This window comes from Tachysurus vachellii, chromosome 3 (genome assembly GCF_030014155.1).
Source record: "Tachysurus vachellii isolate PV-2020 chromosome 3, HZAU_Pvac_v1, whole genome shotgun sequence".
Classification (NCBI taxonomy): Eukaryota; Metazoa; Chordata; class Actinopteri; order Siluriformes; family Bagridae; genus Tachysurus; species Tachysurus vachellii.
The window spans coordinates 29653668-29674996 of record NC_083462.1 but is presented as its reverse complement, the minus strand read 5'-3'; the positions used below and the strand labels follow the sequence as shown (position 1 = coordinate 29674996).

Sequence of the window (21329 nt, the reverse complement as noted above, 5' to 3'; positions counted from 1 at the left end):
ATGAATGATGTATATCGTCGCTGTCAGGCGGAATCCTCGTATCTCCAAAACCGTTATTTTTCAGGAAATAAAAAAAACGCCGTACCTTATCTGCAGTGCACAGGGTTTAGTCCGCGTTGCAGTGGATTGTCTTGTGCTAAATTCCTGTCCTCAGACGAGCACCAGAACTAGCGGGGGTCAAGATTTTTTTTCTTTGAGCCCAGTGTTTTGAAGACATTTACCTCAGAAGACGTGTTGATTCGTTGCGACTCTTATTAAGGAGAAATATGCCGCGAAGCTCTCCCGCAGAGTGAGGAAGAGGTGGACAGTTGAAGTGTCCAATGGAGTTATGAGATTTGTGCTCAAGCTATTTTCAAGACTTTAGATTGGTTAATAACTTGTAAAAATAACAGACCCACGTGGGGACTGACCAATAGCATCGATATGTGAAAAAATATGAAATTGACCAAATTTGGACATACGAGGTTTCCGCCCGACAGCGACGATATTCATATTCTTCCTCAAAACAGGGATCTGTGTAGTCAACAAGTTCTCAAATGTAAATCAGTTGTGACCTCTAATTAAATTGAACAAATGTGAAACATAGGAAATAGTTTCTGCAGGCTGCCACAAGTAGATGTGTGTAAAGACAGACAAGTGGGAAAGGGAACCGTTGCAAAGAGAGAATGGCGGGTGTGAAGACAAAATTCTGCCACTGAGAGAAAAGCGTTTAGCAGACACTCTTATCCAGAGTGACTTACATTGTCTTATTTCAGTTTATACACATGAGCAATTGTGGGTTAAGGGCCTTGCTCAGGGGTGGACCTGGGATTCAAACCAATGACCTTCCGATCAGTAGTCGAACACCTTAACCACTGAGCTACCACATCCCACACCACATACCTACTGTAGACGGGGTGTCCTGGAATTTTCTGGCAACAGCTTATGCTTTTGTACCAGGCTGCCTTTCTCAGTCTCTGTAGAACATCTGTAGTAGTATAGATGACAGCTTCTTCTTCTTCTTCTTCTTCTTGTCTCTGTGCTTTAAGGCAGTACCGGAGTACGATGGGAGATAGCTGGGGCGTTATCACTACTGTGCGTCACAGGTGGAGTGTGTGCGGAAAGCATCATGCCTCAGAATGCTTTTGTGAGCTGCTTCAATCTGTCTCTGTTCAGCTTGTCTCCTCTCCATAGCAGAGATCCTGTGTTCACTGTAAAGGTCTATAAGCTCACAATCCTCTCTCTTCTTTTAATGTTAGTCTGTCTCTGAGTCTGTCAGCAACACGGAGTGCCTTTCTTTCTCATGCTATCTTTCACTCATCTGTCATTTTTTCATTCCTCTCTCCCTTTCTCAGTAGGAGGGGGACTCAGGAATAAGTGACTCATTGCTCACAAATTATCATGTTGTTTGATTCACTGGTGTCAGGCTGATCTGTGGGTTTAGATGGACTGCAAGCAGGAGTCCGAGCTCCCGCAGGGAGCCGTCGTTCTTCCTTTGTACCTCAGAGTAACACACGCTGCCTCCTCCTGGGTCTTTCTCCCATGTCCTGCTCACTATAGTGTAATAACTGGATTGGTGTGAAAACAAAAGCAGGAGGCAGGGGAACAGTCTAACAGGATGAGGTCTAAAGCAGCTATAGCACCTGCTATAGCACAATTACTCTTTTAACTTTTTTTCCTGATCTTGGCATGTATACACCTGAGTTCTGGAAAAAAATAAAAAAGAAAGGGTGAAGAAGATAAAGCAACCTCATTAGTTCTGGCTCAGTGTTTCTGGTAAACACAAAGCGCTTTACTGGCATCTGCTGTTAGTCTGAGGGAACTGCATGTATTTAAATTTTTATTGGGTAATGTAGTGATGAAAGAAGTAAAGTAAAAAAGGAATAAAATGATTTGAAAAACATGAGACACTGCTCATTTAAAATATGAGTTATTTCATTCATCCTAGTATTTCAGTTATGATTTCTTTATCATCATATTTGGGACCAAAGGGTGAAGGATGGCTAAAATTAGTCACCATACAGTATATCAGTCAAAAATAAGAACAAGTTCAAAAATGCAGCTCAAATAAAATATTTAAGAGCATTTCAAAGTATCCAGTACACCAGCATTCAAACAGAAATCAACATATCTGACAAATTTCCATCGATATATTATATACAAATAAAAGATTTTTTGGGTCAAATCAGGCTTTCACTGTGAGATGTTTTTCCCTTTGTAGATAAACACCAAATTTTAGTGATTGAAGAAAACACCTTTAAATTTTAGAGGCTCTGGGGCATTTCAGAGAGTAGAAATGGGTTTGATATCAACATTTATTTATATTTATTAAATTTGTGTGGGAGGGGGGCACGGTGGCTTAGTGGTTAGCATGTTCGCCTCACACCTCCAGGGTCGGGGTTCGATTCCCGTCTCCGCCTTGTGTGTGTGGAGTTTGCATGTTCTCCCTGTGCCTCGGGGGTTTCCTCCGGGTACTCCGGTTTCCTCCCCCGGTCCAAAGACATGCATGGTAGGTTGATTGGCATCTCTGGAAAATTGTCCATAGTGTATGATTGTGTGAGTGAATGAGAGTGTGTGTGTGTGTGCCCTGCGATGGGTTGGCACTCCGTCCAGGGTGTATCCTGCCTTGATGCCCGATGACGCCTGAGATAGGCACAGGCTCCCCGTGACCCGAGGTAATTCGGATAAGCGGTAGAAAATTAATGAATGAGTGAGTGAGAAATTTGTGTGGGGAAAAAAAATGGTCCCTATTAGGTTAGATAACAACAAAAATACTTCTGAAAAACTACAAATTCTTAATGTTCTAATTGTCACCTTAATTATGAGGGAGAAGTTAAAATTTCTGGTAATACGAGAGTAAAAGTAAAGGGTGGGTAAAACATCCCAGAGTGTTTTATCAGGAGTATAAACACATTGTGATTATATGGAGAAAGTCTACGCTTTTTCTAACGTTAGAGGTAACTGCAGCTCATAACATCCTGTTTGTTCTTTACTGTAGCTAGCTAACAAAGCTACGAGTCCGCATCATGGATGATCTGCCATTTTATATTACGTAGGTCGATTAGGACCTCGGTTCGAAATGCAGCAAGCTTTGTACAGACTTTGATGCAGTCAGTCATCTATTTGTTCATCAGAAATTTGTGTAAATCCTAATGATGGATGGATGGATGAAAGAGTTCTTTTAAAAACAGTTCTTTTATCGATCAGTCAGTAGATTTCTGCATTACAATTAAACCATTATAACTGAGCCTTAGATGTTAAACTAATACACATAGACACAGGAAGTCACTCTGTTATGCCTCGTGCCTGTTCTGAATATTAAAGATGGTATAATATTAAACCGCACTTTAGCGCTTTATTATTCAAACCACACACAGCATACAATTCTGATCTCTCTTCATGTCATTTCATTGGGTGTGATTGGACGATGTTTGCTTTGTCTATTTATGTCTAGTTTTTCCAAAGGCGCTTTGAAAAAGGGATTGCAACTCATTCATATTTATTACTCCCGATATTGTGTTTCACACAAGCCTTTTCCATCACGGCTGATGACGTGTCAGGGAAACGTGCTTAAATTTAATAGCCCCATTGCAATGCAGAGAAAAAAGAAATATCTGCAAATAATGTGGCTGTCAAGATTTCATCTTTATTTTATGTATTTTTCCTTCAGAGAGAGGAATTGTGTAGCTTTGCTTTGTGGGTAAACACGTCTAGTCGCCGCGGTGAAAAGCGCTAATGCAAGGATCTTTTTAGGGTTTTAGGTTGTGTGTTTATTTAAAATGAATTTTCATTCTCTGTTACATTTGAAACCTACTTTTTAGTTGCACTTTATTTAAAATCCGAGACGACTCAAATATTTCCTTCTTTTGTTTGTTTGCCAATTCAGTCATTTACCAGTAGACTTTTTTTTATTAACTATAATTGAAATATCTAAAGGGGGCACGGTGGCTTAGTGGTTAGCACGTTCGCCTCACACCTCCAGGGTCGGGGTTCGATTCCTGCCTCCACCTTGTGTGTGTGGAGTTTGCATGTTCTCCCCGTGCCTCGGGGGTTTCCTCCGGGTACTCCGGTTTCCTCCCCCGGTCCAAAGACATGCATGGTAGGTTGATTGGCATCTCTGGAAAATTGTCCCTAGTGTGTGATTGTGTGAGTGAATGAGAGTGTGTGTGTCATGTGATGGGTTGGCACTCCGTCCAGGGTGTATCCTGCCTTGATGCCCGATGACGCCTGAGATAGGCACAGGCTCCCCGTGACCCGAGGTAGTTCGGATAAGCGGTAGAAGATGAATGAATGAATGAATGAATGAAATATCTAATAAACTTAAGAGCAGTTACATCAGTTGTACTATCATCAAACACTGTATACTACATCAGGACTGATTAGTAGTGTATGCAGTTTAGGCACATCAAACACACACACACACACACACACACACACACTCACACATATGTATGTATATGTACATGTTTTTATCTTATGGTACATTTTATAAAGTGCCAGTTTATTATGCAATCTATTTTTCCAATCAATGGCATCACAAGAATATTTTTGCTGGATTTATGATACTGAAACATCTTATCAATACATCTATTTCACTCTATATTTATATGTGTAATGTCTAAGTGGATATATGAGTGGATACATTCGAATTTCATCAGCGATTAAAAATAATGAGCCAGGATTATATGTTTTTCTAGGGGAAGGACCCTCTCTACGCCAAGATCTGCAAAGGGAAGAAGTGAAGGATCATGGGAGGACTGCACACATCTGAACACTGCTCAGGGTGGAGCAAGAGACCAAACCCTTAGAGCGACTATGGGTGTGGATGTGGGTGTGTGTGTGTGGATGTGGGTGTGGGCGCATATGTGTGTGTGAACAAGAGAACAAAAATGTGAGTGAAATGAAGAGAAAGAGAAGTGACGGGCTGATGACTGTGTGTGTGTGTATGTGTGTGTGGTTGCATGAGAGTGAATGGTATTCAGAGCTCACCTGTGATGGATCACTCCAGCCTTCTTGACCTTCAGTCCCCCTCTGGTTCTCACTCTGTGTGGAGAAGTGCAGACTGGACGCTCCTCTCTTCTATCTGTCCTTCCATTGAGCTCTTTGTCGCACAGTGTTTCATACACTCATAAACTGAACATGGAATATTAGATACAGCTGATGATGATGATGATGATGATGATGATGATGATGATGATCTTCACACTATTGTTCACTATGTGTCATTCCTTTGATCTCTGTTTCTGTCTCAATCTCATACCATCTAGCCAAGGTAGTATGAGTGCAAAGTCTGAGAGGTGCCACATTCCACTGTACACACACACACACACACACACACACACACACACACACACACACAAATATACTCCCTCACTTAAGTGAGAGTTCAAGAAATCATTGCTTCATGATCCAGGCATAATCCCAGTCTCTGCACTGTCATCTCTCTGCATTGTCCAGGCCAGAGCAATCGATTACAGAGTAATCCATTTGATCCATCCATAGGATTATGTGATTTATCCATTTGGGTTTGTTTGGTTTTGCTCCCCGATCTCTTTGAGATTCTGCTGCTAGAGAGCTATGCAGAAACGACAAAAAAGAGACTTCGTCTTTCTCTGTTTACCTTTCAGACAGAGATCTGACTCAAGGAGTGACTTTGCCAAAATCTCTTTCTTTTCTTTCTATCTTTCTTTCTTTCTTTTTTTGCTGGAAAGACTTTTGAGCAGCTCATACGGAGAAGACCTTGCGACGGAGCGGACGTTGCCAAAACAAGCTGTGTCTGTGATCGAACTGTTCCTTCTCTATAGCTTTTATATAATACCAATAAGACAAAAAACAAACAACACAAAAAAAAAAAAAAAAACGACATTGAAAGCGGGATTTTTATTTTATAAGTCAGTGGAGACCTTGAGGCCGACTTGAGACATGTTTTAAGGATAAACAAGGCTTTAAGGCATCAGATCATTGGTTTGCCAAACTCATTTTGTAAATAACAGTAATGCCAACAATAATGCTGATGATGATGATGATGATGATAGAAAAATGTTCATTCTTTCTGCCGGACCTCTGTGCCATAAAATAGGCAGGCTTAAGTGATGCAAGCTCAACATGGAACCCAAGCAATATCTACATGTGTCTAAAATTCCCCTCTGTGATTTACGTTGCTGTCGAACGTCTGTGCATGTTTGGTTTACTTAAGTTGCGCACATCTTTTGGATACAACGAAGAAAAGCCGGTGGTTAAAATACCTCAAGTGTCACAGCACGAGTCTCATTTTTATATATACTTCAATACGATAATTGAACAAGTATAGGCTTGACAGAGTTTCTTCAAAACCTAATTTTTTTAATTACTGGGTGTGAGTGAAAGTTAAAAGAACACAACTGAGCCTTAAACTCATTCCAAAAGGATACAGACTTTCCAAAATACATGGACTTGCATTTCCTAAGATACGTTTCCAAAGTGTATGTTTTGGGTTTTTTTTCCACCAAAAATCCTGTTACTGTATTTAAAACTAAACAAGCAAATAAATAAATAAATAAATAAATAAATAAATAAATAAATAAAAATAATAATAATAATTTGCAGTGCTGATTACAGACTGGGTCACGTGCTCATAACCTTGTGGTATTTTAATGCAGTCAGGTCTCATTCTCAAGCTACCCTGCCATGTGGGTTGCTATTTAAATTTTTTATTTTTTTTAATCCTTTGATTTTATATGTCACCAGGCATACCGGCGCAACCACTAAACATGCATGACCTCATTCATTTATATGTGCATTCCCAAACACACACACCCAAACACACACACACACATACACATACTCATAGTCATGTTTAAATTCACCTTATTGACAATTTCTTGAAAATCGCCTTTGGCTTCACATCCACCCAAAACTTCAATTAAACCAAGATCCCAAACTGCTAGTTACGTGTGTGAGTGTGAGCGAGACAGAGAGAGAGAGACATGAGTAGCAAGTTCTCCTTGCATTTCATTCCACATAATGATTAATACTCCCTATTTTATGGCCAGTGTCCTGGTTTAATCCGAGAGCCATTTTGGCCCTTTAAAAGTTCATAAACTCCACTTGGGATATAATAAGAAGCTTGTGAAGCCAGGAGAAGAGACGGAGGATCATAATGCTTTGACTATGTTTCTAGACCTGTTTTAACTTTACCTCAGCTAATGGTTTGTTAATGTAAAAGAACGTCTTATTTTTTATCTCAGTGAAGATGACATTCTACAGTGGATTTTTAGATTTTTTTTTTTTTCCTCTTTGGTTTACATATCCCACCAAGTAATACTGTACCAATAAACACATGAACAAATTAGACCTTGTTATTTTCTTCAGGAGATTTCATTAATATGTGCATATTGGCAAGTGCCAAACACTTTCTTTTAGTCTTTTCTTAGTCTTGGTATTGGTTTCTTAGTCTTGGTATATAGGTGTCTGTCTGTCTGTCTTTCTGTCTGTCTGTCTGTCTGTCTGTCTCACAAATGTGTCTTTTCTTTTTTTTTTTTTTTTTTACATAATCCCCATGTATTGATGCTTCTAGGGGGAAAAAAAATAATATTAATGTATGCTACACACAAGTAAGTGTTTTGGCTAAAAACATCCATCCGTTTTATTTATTGTTTATCCTACACTGTTGCAGGAAGCCTGGATCTATCCCAAGGGATTTGGGGCACAATGCAGGAGACACACTGGGCATGATGCCAAGCCATCACAGGGCACAATCATACTCACACACACACACTTATTCACACAATAATATCAATTTACAGATAGTCAGTCTACTGTATATGTACAGTATTTGCACTGGGGAGGAAATCAGGAAACCCAGAGGAAACCCTTGAAGCACAGGAAGAACATGCTCTTCAGACACACCTGACAGGGAAAAAGAATACACACCTTGTTAAATCATGAGTGTACTCACCTTGTTCTTTTATCTAAAGTGCAATATTCTAATATAAACCAACACTATATATACTGATGAATACTTTGTGATCACCCACAGGTGTGTATGTTTAGCACGGTTCTCGCTTATCTGTCATGTTTACAGTCTATGAGTGATTGCACCAATAACGCTGCACAGTTAAACAGTCACTACAAATGTTCCACTTCTAAACAGGCATTGATGTTTCTCTTAAACAGTAGTTAGCCTAATTGGGTTCATATTTTATTCATGACTTGGACATTAAGCCTTCATTTTCTTTCCATTTGAAAAAAATAAAAACAAACAAACAAACAAACAAAACATAGAATTTGCTTAGTTATTTATTGTCAGATTTAGATTAACTGATTATATTAATTCACATTGTTCAGCTTAACTTTATTAAATTTGCACCTATAGGTGGTCCTATAGTTTTGGTGCATTATGGGTGCGCAGTGTTAAAGTAGATACTGCAGACTGGACTTCATAAAAGTGCATGTTAAAAGATGGTCATTATAATTTAGTAAACCGAAGATATCTGAGCTCCATATTGCTGGTGTGGTACAGTATTTGGGTGGTGGTTCTACAATTTGATCACTATTGAGTCACAGGTCCCCAGGAATGTTACAAAATACTTCAAAATTTCTAGCAGGCGCATACCAGACTGAGAATTCTTTTTTTTCCCGCAAAAAACCAGCCCCAAAGCATTCAGTGGTAAGTATGTATGTACTGTATTTATGTATGTATGTACTGTATGTACTGTATGTACTGTATGTATGTATGTATGTATGTACTGTATGTATGTATGTATGTATGTATGTACTGTATGTATGTATGTATGTATGTATGTATGTACTGTATGTATGTATGTATGTACTGTATGTATGTATGTATGTATGTATGTATGTATGTATGTATGCATGTATGTAAATCCTATTATGTAAGAGGCATCAATGTAAGTAGGTAATGCAGATCATTTTATTTTTGTACAATTTACATTTTAATTTACGTATAATTTTTTTTTTTTTTTTTACATTAGTATCAAAACTATTTGGTTGATGACAAACTCTATATTTTTATATCTTGGAACTATTTTTACCATGGCCATTTTCACTATAACATTCAATGAATCTTAAATACTATTTTCACACAGATCTACTGCAATCTATCTCATCACACAATGATTTAGAGGAATTTTTTTAAGGGGACACATCACTTTACTGGGGTTCATGTTCTGGTAAAATGAGTAAATAGCGATGCTCCTGGTGATAGGTGTTTCAACTGGTGAAAAGCTGACCTGAGGACTGCGATAGTTCATAAAATATTGTAAAAGACATTACCATAGTATGTGTGTTATATAAAATTTGTCAGAGTTAAACACTATTCAAAAGAAACAACAGAACAATAGATTCTAAATTATCCAACGATGCCTCTTACAATGTACCAGTATAGCAACAGCAAGGAGGATATACTCGTTGCTATAATTTACATTGATGATTAATATAGAGAGTAATCCCTTTACGTATTAGAAGAAACTGAGCTGAAACTAAGACGATACCCAAAGCACTCCTACTATGCAGGCAGCTGCTGCTTACGCTCAGCCCAGGCCTTGCCTGCTGGACCACATTCTTTGTAAAAGCAAACAGTCAGAAGTGTGTTGATGGCTGTGTGTCATACCCGGGCGGGACTCGTCTAACAAGACCAAGTGCCTTTTAGTGATTTACTTGTGAATGGTCCATCCGTATTTATTCCAGAAACACTGCCGCGTAGCATAGGTCGCAAACATTACTTTGGATTTGTTTTCCTCATGCGTATGTTATCTCGTTTCGGATTGGATTAATTTACGTTGAGTAATTTGTTGGATTAACAGTGAGATGACACTTAGGTGATGGTAAGGAAAGTCCTGTTTTTTTGAAGTTGGATTACAATTTGGTACTACATACGATGGAACAGGCAAGTTTATGTTGTCATGTTTGAATGGATTTACTATTAACTTATTGAATTTGTTGACTTACTGTTTCGGCTTTATAGAATTATATATGAAATATATACATACTTATAAGTAGTATGTAATACATATATTATCTATATGTAAAACAAGTTCAGAAAATGTTCAGAATATCTGACAGGAAATATGTTTACTATAGATTTTAAGCTTCCCATTGTAGTGACAACTGGACATGGAATTATGTTTAGTAACTTGAAGTGAAAAGGGGAAAATGTAGATTCTGGTTTGTTTCTTGCAGTGATTCTGGTTTAGGAATTTGACTTCAGCTAAATGTAACAAAAAAAAAAACAAACCAAAAAAAACAATGCTGATGCCACGCATTCTGTTAAGAGTTTTGCTCTGTGTATGTTTCATTGCTCTCCAGGGTGAAGAGATGAAAGTTAAGACCCTGAGGGAAAGGTTCCAGAATGATGATTTTTCAAGGAGCCGAACCAAACCTGCCATTCCAGAGAAACCCAAAACCATCCCCCCAATTTCTCCCACCTCAAAAATCAGCAACCCCCTAATTGCTTCCATCAACTCAGCCGTGGAGAATCGCATGGCTCCTCGTGTGGTCTTTAAAGATGACAAAAAGACCCGCCCACTATCTCAGCCTGAAACCTCAGAGGTAAAGCCAAAGCCTATTTTGCTGGATAAGAACCAGAAGAAGGAAGCAGATCTTATCAAACAAGCCATGAAAGATAAAAAGATTTTGCCCACGAGTCCTGTTTCACCAGTCTTAGAACAGAAACCCAAACATGAATCTATCCCAAAGTCTCCAGGTCTGGAGACACCAGTCAAAGTCCCTACACCATTCAAGAACGCTATAGTAAACAAGAGAGACAACGATGAGGAAGGAATGATACACTTCTCAGAATGGGATGTACCAGCTACCCCTGTCCTTGATCATTCAGATTCCAGCATTTCTACTCATGCCAAGGCAGAGGCTACTGATAAAAAGTCTGTGGTTCCCAAGGCTCTTGTTCCACCTGTTAGAGCAAACCCTACTATCACTCCTCAAGTTATTTCTCCACGAGTTATTTCTCCTCCAGCATTTTCACCCTCAAAATCTCCTGCCCTGAAAGTTCCACATCCTGTTCACCAAAATGGTCCTCAAATGGAGATCCCAAGGCCAGAAGTTCCTCTTAGACATAATTCCCAGGCCATAAGTCCAACAGCAGATATTTTTACAAATAATTTACCAGAAGCTGCAACGACAATTCCAGAAAGCTCTGATATATTTGACATGAACATTCCACCTCCAATTTTTCCTGAGGACTTTTCTGATGGCCCGTCTGATGTAGATATTTCTCCCTATGCTACTTCTGAGCCTTTATTTCCTTGGGCTTCCCTTTCTGCTACTCCAGTTCTCCAAAGTCCTCCACAATATCATACAGATTCCTCTTTTTCATATTCAGAGCCTGTTTTCACGTTCAGTCCTTTACCAGCAAGCATATCTCCATCAATGAATTTTGAGTCAATAGCAGAAAACAGGGTAACTGAATCACCCAAATTGAATGACCACACTGAGAAACCCTTGGAAGTTCCATTGCTCAACTCACCCTCAGTCACTTCAGTGGTCTCTGCTCTAGCAAGAGCAGAAGAGATGTCCCCTGTTAAGCATAACTCTTGTGATCAACGACTGCTTAAACTTCTAGAAAAGGCTAAGCGTGGGGAGCGTGGTAAGACTATAGTGGGGACTCAGTTATCCACTCCTGAAATTCTGCCTGTACTTGAAGAAGATTTGCCTAGCAATTCTCCACTTGTCTCTTCACCACCAGAGACAGCCCATGCTGAACCAGTTTTACATGTGGATGCCTCAAATGCCCCTGAACCTTTTGTGAATCTTCTTGATATCCCCCCTGTTGACTATGAGGGCAAGGCAGAAAAAGCAGCAAACGCAGAGTATAACATCGAGCCTCATGGAACATCTCTCAATAACCAAGATCACAGTAAGTTAGCGTTTGGTTTATTAAAGTTTTTAAGTTCTTAAAATCTTTTGTATTGCACATTTCTGTTCAATAGAAATTTGGCCAAGCATTTTTAATTCAATGTTCAGAGAAGGTTTTGTACTAGTCTTCAATTGGAACACTTGTGTTTCTGATCATTCATGCAATTACTCATTCAGCCAAATATGAGGCAGCAGAATCACCCCACCCCACTGTTTCTGTTCTTGGTTGACAAGAATAGAAACCAATGCGGTCTTCTGATGTCATAGTCCATCTGCCTCAAGTTTCGGCTTGTTCTGAGATGCTTTTCTGCTTAGCATTGTTCTAAAGAGTGGCCTTTTGAATTAGCCTATGTCTAACCATTTTGGCTATTCCCATTTGTTTTGGTTTCATAGCTGTCATTTATTGGATGCTTTTGTGCACCATTCACAAGCCAATATGTTATCAAAACCTTGCCACAGTCAAAAGTGAATCTAAAATTAAAAATGTTTACATTTATCCATAATGAGGAAGTCAGATTCAACAAGAATACTGACAAGAACAATCTTCCTGAAATCTAATGAGGAAGAAACCTTCATGGGAAATCATTATCATTTGTCTGGCACTTGATAGTACAATTATAGATCATTACGATTCTATTACTGTGTACAGTAGAGTCAAGCAGTGCTAAGAGTTTTGAAAGAAACATGAGCATCAGCGTCACTTATGATTTCATTACAGATTTAACTTTTTGTTTATCATAAAATAGTGTAATTTTTGACTGTTTAATGACTGAGACATGAGCTGCATTCCAGCTGCAGTCTTTGGCTAGGGTTAGATGAACATCCACATCCATCTTCAGGGTGTTTTTCTGGTACCATCCTCAACAATATCATGGTGATCTTTAGGATATCCATACAGCCCATCAGCTGATGCTATACATTTTACTATAAGAAAGCTTAGGGAAGAAATAATACCAAATTTGTATAATATCAGTTTTGTATAATATAATCCGCTCCAATTTGAATGTATGATGTGATATAAAGCTCTTTTCCTGTATGTACATGATTTTATGCATTGGGCTGGTGTCAGATTATTAGCAGATTGGATAATTGTGTTTATAAGCAGTTATAAGCAGTAATTAAAGTGGCCAGTATAATAGTATAATAAAGTACTGTTTATTAATAAAAGATATACCTGCAGTAATAAAGCAAGATCTTTAAAAACTCAGGAACAACCTAACAAGCCAGGTTTTAAAAAACAAAACAAAACAAAACTACAGGATGGTGAACTTCTAATAAGTTATGCAGACATACAAATTCACTGTTAGACTTTTTTCATGTGTTGGGATGGACTTTTGGAGGGTTGGTATGTGTTGGTATGTAAAGTATCTGACAAATGCTTTTGGGATGGTGCAGTGCAAGATTTCTTTCATATACAGGATGACAGAGCTCTCAGTATGAGTCATCTGCCAAGTACTACCACATATGACTGATTGTGTTTGGCATGTAATAATGCAGTCTCTGGATTATGCAGTTTTGGAGCATACTTGATTGTTAACCTGTCACTTCTGTCTTTAGTGAATAGTTCACCTGCTCCAAAGATGGTGGTTGTGCAAAGACCTGTTATGCCTCCTCCACCTCCTCCCAGAAAGCCCCTGTCGTCTGTCCCAAATGGTGGTCTCACACCAGAGAAACCACCTCAGCTCCCAAGCAAAGACATGAAGTCCACTATTCAGCCAAGTCTGCCCCTGGAGGACAAAGGTAGAACTACCTCAAACCATGCATGAGACTTTTCCATTGTTATATTTAATGTTTCTCTGCAGGAAGAGTATGTATTCGTTGAGCGTAATTGGAAGCAGAACTGTATTAGTGTTATTTTTATTAGTAGTAGTATTAGTATTATAGCTAAGTCATAGCTAAGCTACCTTAAGACAATTGTTATTTAGTTCAGTTGAGTTATTTCATGTTACCTCTGCATAGGAATCTCTCTTATCAAGATAGCAAATACTGTGATAACTATATACCAGTAGTGGATCATTCACAGTGTCATGTGGGTCAGAGCTCAATCAGATATATCAACCTTTCAACACATTTTGAGAAAGTCATCGACAGATCCATTTAAAATTTTGTTGAGATACTAGTTATACTTTGAGTGACCAGTGATTAAAAAAAATAGGTATTAGACAGATATGAGTTACCATTTGAGATGTTGCTCAGTTGTGGTACTGCATGCACCTCCACCTAGTGATAATACTGTATATGGGAACAGCAAAGACAGCTTACAGTATGGAGGCACATAGGGGCAGGAATCATGCTGCCTCATGCTTCCTTTTTCTAAGATTTTTAGTGTAGGTTGAGTAGAAGACAGGACATTAATGACAGGATTATTTATCATTATATATTTTATCTCTTTGATCACAAAATAAAGTAAGTGTAAGTGAAGACAGTATGTCTAATGTCCTAACCATAAGACAGTATGTTTAATAAGAAGAAAAATGTGATTCCCTTTACCAGTGAGCAGTTTTCCTGGGGGCTGGTATCAGATCTTTTGTGTGAATTTCAAGATTGGGGATTTTGCTAACCCTTGATAGCATAGGGTAAAAATATTAGCCTTCTGTGTGGGAACAAAGTTGAACAAAGGTACATCTAAAACCACTCGAAAACAAGATATTAGACTGTATACTGAATGGCTGTACTGTATGTTGCCGACTCTCAACAGTGTCTTACAGTCTGATACTCAAAGTCTGAAATTGATTAGATAATAATGTAAATAAACTTTGGCAAACAGGCATTTACATAGTTCTTTTACAGTCCATGCAGTAGATTTCTCTAGGCATTATTGGGAATACATATGACCCAACATGTTTCTTGTTACAGAAATAATTATTCACGCTCCTGCTGAATTTAACCCAAAGGATTCAAGAGGTGAAGATACAGAAATTTGGGATTTAGCTGAAAGAGTTGGGTCACAAGACAACGCTCCAGATCATAGAAATTCTGTCACATCAGTTCATGAAGGAGCATTTTTCGAACACTTAAATCCCAAACATCAAAACCTACATATGGACTCTACAGATACCGGACTTCCCAAGACAGTAGCTACTGAATATTCAGATTCGGCAACAAACTCTCTTTCCAGTCCAGCTCTTCTATCTCCAACAGGGTAAATCTTTAAGATTTATAAAATGATTTAGAACACAGACCAGGAGTATATCTCTTAAACCATGTCCTTGTTTGTTCTTAAAGTAACTGCAATTCTTTAGCTTGTTCCTGCTAGCTAAATGGATGCATTAGCAGCTGATATCCTTTCTTTTACCATAGAAAACAATTCAGCTACAGCAGCACAGATTTGGAAGACATGGCAACCGGAAAGAAAAGTAAAGCACCAAAGAAACTACGCAAAGGATCTCCTAAGAGTATGAAACCAACCTTTTTTCTGTGGCACATTTTTTCTGTGGATATTATCAGCATTGTTCACAGAGTAGCTTTTGTTTTGATAGAAAGAGTAAATGCACCTTCATTAGGCTAAAGCAAATAAGTATTTTCAACTTATAATAATAATTCCATAGTAATGTACCAAGAGATAAAAACTATTTACATATTAAATATTTGATTTTGTTGAATTTTAGATCCATATGCTGAAACACCTGTTGTGGTAAGTACCATATTATCTATATATCATCACTGACTTACAACAATATGAGATATAATTCTTTTATACTGAGTTGCTGCAGTTTCTGAAATAAGATGCAAGGATAAAAGAAATTGTATTTGATTTTAGTGCTAGCTATATATATATATATATATATATATATATATATATATATATATATGTATATATATATATATATATATATATACATATATGTGAAGGATTTTTCATTAAATGTTTTTTTTTGTGCAATATCTTTATGTTTAGACAGAGGAACACCCCAAGAAAATATTCTCCAAGTAGGTTTTAATCTGTTATTCAATTTTATTTGTTATTCTTAATAGAATAGCTACAATAGATATTAATACATTACCAGCTTATTATTTCCTGTTATTTTTATACTTATAGAAAGAACTCTGTGTCAGATGAAAAGGAAATGAAGTTGAAAGAAAAACAAAGGCAGAAGGACAAAGAGAAAGAGAAGGAAAAAGAAAAGGAGCAGAAAGAGAAGGAGAAAGAAAAGAAGGAACAGAAGGATAAGAAGAAAGAGCAGAAGGAGAAGGAGCTGAAAGAGAAGGAAAAAGACAAGAAGGAGCTAAAAGAGAAGGAAAAAGAAAAGAAGGGACAGAAAGAGAAGGACAAAGAAAAGAAGGAACAGAAAGAGAAGGAGAAGAAAGAAAATGAAATAAAGAAGAAATTCAAGGTATGACAATGCAGTGATGGAGGTTTATGCATTATTTTGGACTTTATTTTGAAAAGGTTTGGTCTTCATAATACAAATAAATAATAAATAAAAATAAATAAATAAAAAATTAAAAAATAAATAAATAAACAAACAACTCCGCCCACTTCCGTGCCTTCACATATCTTTCTTTTGATATATGTCTGTAGATCACAGGAGAGGAGGAGGCCTTGTACCAGGCTAAAGTGACAGAGAGCACTAAGGGCCGGAAAGATGATCTGGGGATAAAAGCCGGAGATATCGTCAGCATCATTCGCACCACAGACTGCCCTAAAGGAAAATGGCTGGCTAGGGACAGTACAAACAAATGTGAGTGATCTTAAACAATAATGTGATAAAGCAGATATGAAATTAAGGGTTAAACATAATCTGTGTGCCCTTTGGACAGCAGCTATTTTCTATATTAGCTGTGTTTATTTTCATATTTTTAAAAGCCTAGCTGTTAGATTGCAGTTTCATGCTGTGGAGATTCCCTGGGAACTTTGAGAGAGAGAGAGAGAGAGAGAGAGAGAGAGAGAGAGAGAGAGAGAGAGAGATATATATATATATATATATATATATATATATATATATATATATATAGAGAGAGAGAGAGAGAGAGAGAGAGAGAGAGAGAGAGAGAGAGAGAGAGAGAGAGAAAAGAGAGAGAGAGAGAGAGAGAGAGAGAGAGAGAGAGACGATATAGTCACCTTTAGCTGAGAGAGAACTGAGATTTTTTTAGGCTTACATCTGCTGTATCACTGCTAACTGGCTGGAAGGCAAAATGTTATACTAGGTACAAAACAATAGTGTTTTGCTGTGAAGTAAACAATGATGATTCATCTCAGATGATCAGGAAATGCCCCACCTTGAAAGGGTGAATTATAGGAATCAACATCTGGTCAGACAACATCCTGGCTATTAATCATTCTGCTTCAGAGCAAGAGAATGAAATAAAACAGTCAATAACGAATAGGGGCAGCGGTGGCTAAAGCAGTTAAAGCTCTGGGTTGTGGATCGGGGTTCAAGTAGTTTGGCCCTTTAGCAATGGCCCTCTCTGCTCTAGGGGCACTGTATCATGGCTAACCATGTGCTCTGACCCCAACCTCCAAAGTTGGGATAAGCGAAGAAAGAATTTCACTGTGCTGTAATGTATATGTGGCTTCTATGTATAGTGTACATACAGTTTACTGAATATAGGTTTCAGTTCAATACAAAAAATAATAAGTTATTTGGCATGGAAGCCTTTATTATCACCACATATACATTGCAGCACAGTGGAATTCTTTTCTTTGTGTATCCCAACTGAGGAGGTTGGGGTCAGAGCACAGGGGCAGCTATGATACAGCACCCCTGGAACAGAGACAGTAAAGGGTCTTGCTCAAGGGTCCAACAGTGGCAACTTGGCAGTGCTAGTGCTTAAACTCAGAGCCTTAATCGCTTGAGACACCACTGCCCTAAACATACAATTTATCCTCCACTATAACATATTATATTGTATTATTGTCTGATTTTCAGATGGCTATATCCCGGTGGAGAGTGTGGAGTTGGATATTGAGGAAATGATGGTGCTGGGGAATAAAGCTAAAGCTAATAATAAGCCCAGCATTAATGGGATAATAGACTCAAAGGCCCCCAGTATTGACATGTAAGACATTATAGCTTTAAATTTGTTTATTAATCAATTTGTTTATCATCATGTGGTTGCAATGCGTGTGTTGATGCAGTGATTTAAATTTTACTCTTGCAGGTCCTCACATCATTACAGTCTGAACCAAGAGAGTTGTAAGTAAATATTAATCCTCATATATAGGCACTTATACATAATGTAATGATTTGCTTTGCTACCTTTCTTGTAGGTTTATTTTATAGATGTTCGGTCTAATCATCTATCGGACTGTGAATTATTCCGGTCTGTTTCTGCAAAATAAGAAAAGTCTTCTAATGCATGGCACTGCTAAACATTTTTCATGTGGGTTGATTCTTGAACATTCAAGAACGTATTGGATATTCTGTCATCCGTTTTAATGGCTGTTATTTGGTAAATAAGGTAAATACTGGAATGTTTTGTATCCTTAGTCGAAGACGACAGTGAGGAGTGGGGTGACGATGACGACGACGCCGTTTTCCCAGCGGATCACACCACAGATATGTGAGTATCGAGACAAAGTGTGTCTTCTCTTAAATATTCTTGTCTTTTAAATCTTGATACTTGTCCACTGTAACAATTGTACAATTCTCTCTCTCTCTCTCTCTCTCTCTCTCTCTCTCTCTCTCTCTCTCTCTCTCTCTCTCTCTCTCTCTCTCTCTCTCTCTCTCAAACACAAACACATACACACACACTTTCAGAGTTCTGAACCAGCTGGCTTCTCCAGACAGTGGTGAGTCGCAAGAAAGCGTGTTTTTGTTCTCCATAGTAGATAGTTGACTTGATGAGTCATTCAAATATGAGGAAGAATATTAGAATGATAAAAATGAAAGTTGTATAGTGAACTCATTGCACTTTGTTTTGTACATAGTATTAAATCCGATTTTTACCATTTTTAACCACTTTTCTACTATGTGTTTGGTGGTTGGTGTGTGCGTGTGTGTCAGGATTTATCTGCCAATGTGACCCTAGGGTTTCATTCTAACCACACAGGAACCGCATGTTATAATTAACTGCTGATTGGCGTCACGCTGATATGTTTGTCTTGGATATGATAAGACTTGTGTGGCTGTTTTTTTTTTTAACCTTTTAAAATATAGCAGCTGCAGGCTTGTCAGTCCCAAAGCTGTACACTTTTGCTATTAGTCTCATTATTCTTGCTACATCATTCATAGTAGTTTCTAAATAATATACGTCGAGTCAAATGTATTTCATTATATATTTCAAATATTGTTCATTTCCTAATCTTGCAATCTTTAGGTCCTAAGACAGTTCCTGCTCTACCAGCACATACTGATAGAAGTGATACCGCTCAGTAAGTGACAGTCTGACTGACAGCTTTCACACATTTGCTTTGAATTATCTTATGCATATTTTTCATTATTTAAAGATATGCAGTCGTGTATTACACACATTCTTACACCGACAGTAATGCCTACATTTCTGCAAGCAAGTTGTATAGAAATGTTATGAAAATAGAGCTATTTCAGTGATGGCTGATCACAGGATTAAATGAGGGGCTAAAAATTCTGCTCCTGTTTAACTCTTAAGCTTTTAAGCGTTTAGCGTCTGTGTAACTCGTGCTAGTTTTATGAAATCGTTGTTATTGAGCTTGATGTTATTATAGGCATAGACATAAAACTTCTTCTCATCTTCTCAGTAACTTCTGATGACCTGTTATGGACTTGTCAGTTAATTGGGTTTAAGTAAATTTGTCACAGTGAAGAAATTCACTGCATTAATCCACAGCAATAAATCAGAACTAAACTCTAATGAATATATGTATTTTTTTTCTGACCATTTCCAGTGTTGAAGTCACTTCACATATAAAATTGAATTGAACTGATACCAGCCAGAAATAAATTGATACCAGAAATGACTTGATAACAGCCAGAATGAATAATAAATCATATTTCTTTATTTAAGAATTCATATTTCTGAGTGTGTCGTGGCTCTGAGGGCTCTGTCACAGTCCGAGTCACCACTGTGTGTGTCTTTACAGAGGAGGACGAGAAGTGATTCATAAACTGACGACCTTCTTCGCGCAGCCGACCGTCCCCGTACTGCAGAGCAACACACCGTAAGACTCATCACTCTTCCTTTATTCGTTTTTTAACATCTGAATAGAAACAATTTAATATAGTATCTGAAAATATTTGTGTTTCCTTCTGACATTTTGTTCTGCCTGTTTTTGATGCAAAGAATCAAAGAACCAGTGATGCCTGTGGTCTGTGTTCAGGAACCAGTCAGTTCGTAAGTGTTTTAGTATTATTATTATTTTTTATATAATTATTATAATATTTTTTAGATTGTTGACAGATTAAAAACCTCACTCTATCCATGTGTTGGGTGATTTTGTGCTATGCGCTATGCTGGCAGACTGGTTTTGCATGTAGAATGCATACAATTATCTTGTCAGGATGTTTCAGGTGTTTCATTAACCCGTATTTCATCCTCTTCCCTTTATCCTGTAAAGCCTCAAACAGGAAGTAGAACTGCAGATACTTCCTCCTCCAGATTCCTACGCCGACCTCGTCATGGGGTGAACAGCAGGCATTTATTCCATGTATGTGATTAAGATGTTTGCTTAAGGTTAACAATATCTGCTGCACTCTCAGCTGATATTTCAGATATTTACTCGCTTGCTCTTGCTTCACCAGCTGACATGCTGTGGACATTTTTAAAAGACTTCGACGTACGCTTACTTCTGTCTACATTATGAAAGAACTTGACTGCAACTCTTCCCCCTGGCTGATGTGAAAGAATGCTGTCAGGCCTGTAGAAAAATGAGGCGTGGGCATGCACGCGGTGTACACATGGTTCAAGGTGGGGTTCATTTTAACTCCCGTGTTACCTGAGAAGGACTCTGAATGGAGGAATGTTCAGCAACAAGTGTGCTGTATGATGTTATTATTTTCCTTGTGGAAGCTGGGTGTTTTTACTTCCGCCATGCTATTCTGAGAAATCCGATTCAAGATTCCTTCTAGATAATGTTGGCTGTAAACCTGCTATATAATACAAAGAGCTCAGAAGACACAAAGTTAAACTGGAAAATATGCCAAAGCAACAAAGAACCAATCATTTGGTTGAGGATCCACTAAGATATTATAGTTTCTGACTTAAGACTATACTGTATTGCGTTTGTACTGTATATAGTTATTTTCACGCCTCAGTTTATTTTTCAAGTAGTCTTAGTCATTACAAAACATAATCACCTGACAGAAAGACAGCTTGACTCTTGTTGTCCTTTGATTGTATTACATCTGTGTACAGTTATATGATTATATGTATGGTATATGCCTTATCTGCTCTAGACCATATAAAAAATACAAAAAAAAGGTTATATTGCAACTGTTATAAAACAGTTTATATTACACATTGAAATATAGTATTGCAAGATCATGGAAAAAAAAAAAAAAACACTAATATGCATGAACAGGTATGTTTGGATAATCCATCCTAGCATATCTGGACCGTAT

At 37.9% G+C, this 21329-nt stretch overlaps 2 protein-coding genes across 6 annotated transcripts in view; both read left to right on the top strand.

Moving 5' to 3' along the window:
* Nucleotides 1–7309, top strand: part of dab1a (DAB adaptor protein 1a) — a 156852-nt gene extending 149543 nt beyond the window's left edge. For all 4 annotated transcript variants that reach the window (XM_060866671.1, XM_060866670.1, XM_060866674.1 and 1 more), the window contains one exon: nucleotides 4677–7309. In XM_060866671.1, coding sequence (XP_060722654.1) covers nucleotides 4677–4721 — 45 coding nt within the window. In that variant the 3' untranslated portion in view covers nucleotides 4722–7309. The remainder of the gene's footprint in view (nucleotides 1–4676) is intronic.
* Nucleotides 7310–9641: 2332 nt separating this feature from the next.
* Nucleotides 9642–21079, top strand: LOC132843384 (transcription initiation factor TFIID subunit 3). 2 transcript variants are annotated; one of them, XM_060866666.1, is made up of 18 exons: nucleotides 9642–9865; nucleotides 10285–11851; nucleotides 13408–13590; nucleotides 14707–14992; nucleotides 15151–15245; nucleotides 15459–15484; nucleotides 15749–15780; nucleotides 15890–16184; nucleotides 16373–16532; nucleotides 17721–17850; nucleotides 17953–17987; nucleotides 18282–18354; nucleotides 18552–18583; nucleotides 19111–19165; nucleotides 19853–19930; nucleotides 20053–20103; nucleotides 20327–20416; nucleotides 20511–21079. In XM_060866666.1, exons 1-17 carry the CDS (start codon nucleotides 9857–9859, stop codon nucleotides 20394–20396), a joined length of 3177 nt encoding a protein of 1058 aa, XP_060722649.1. In that variant the 5' UTR covers nucleotides 9642–9856; the 3' UTR covers nucleotides 20397–20416; nucleotides 20511–21079. The 2 variants fall into 2 exon arrangements, with proteins under 2 accessions (XP_060722649.1, XP_060722650.1); XM_060866667.1 differs by having other exon boundaries at nucleotides 9648–9803.
* The last annotated feature ends 250 nt before the right edge of the window (nucleotides 21080–21329 follow it).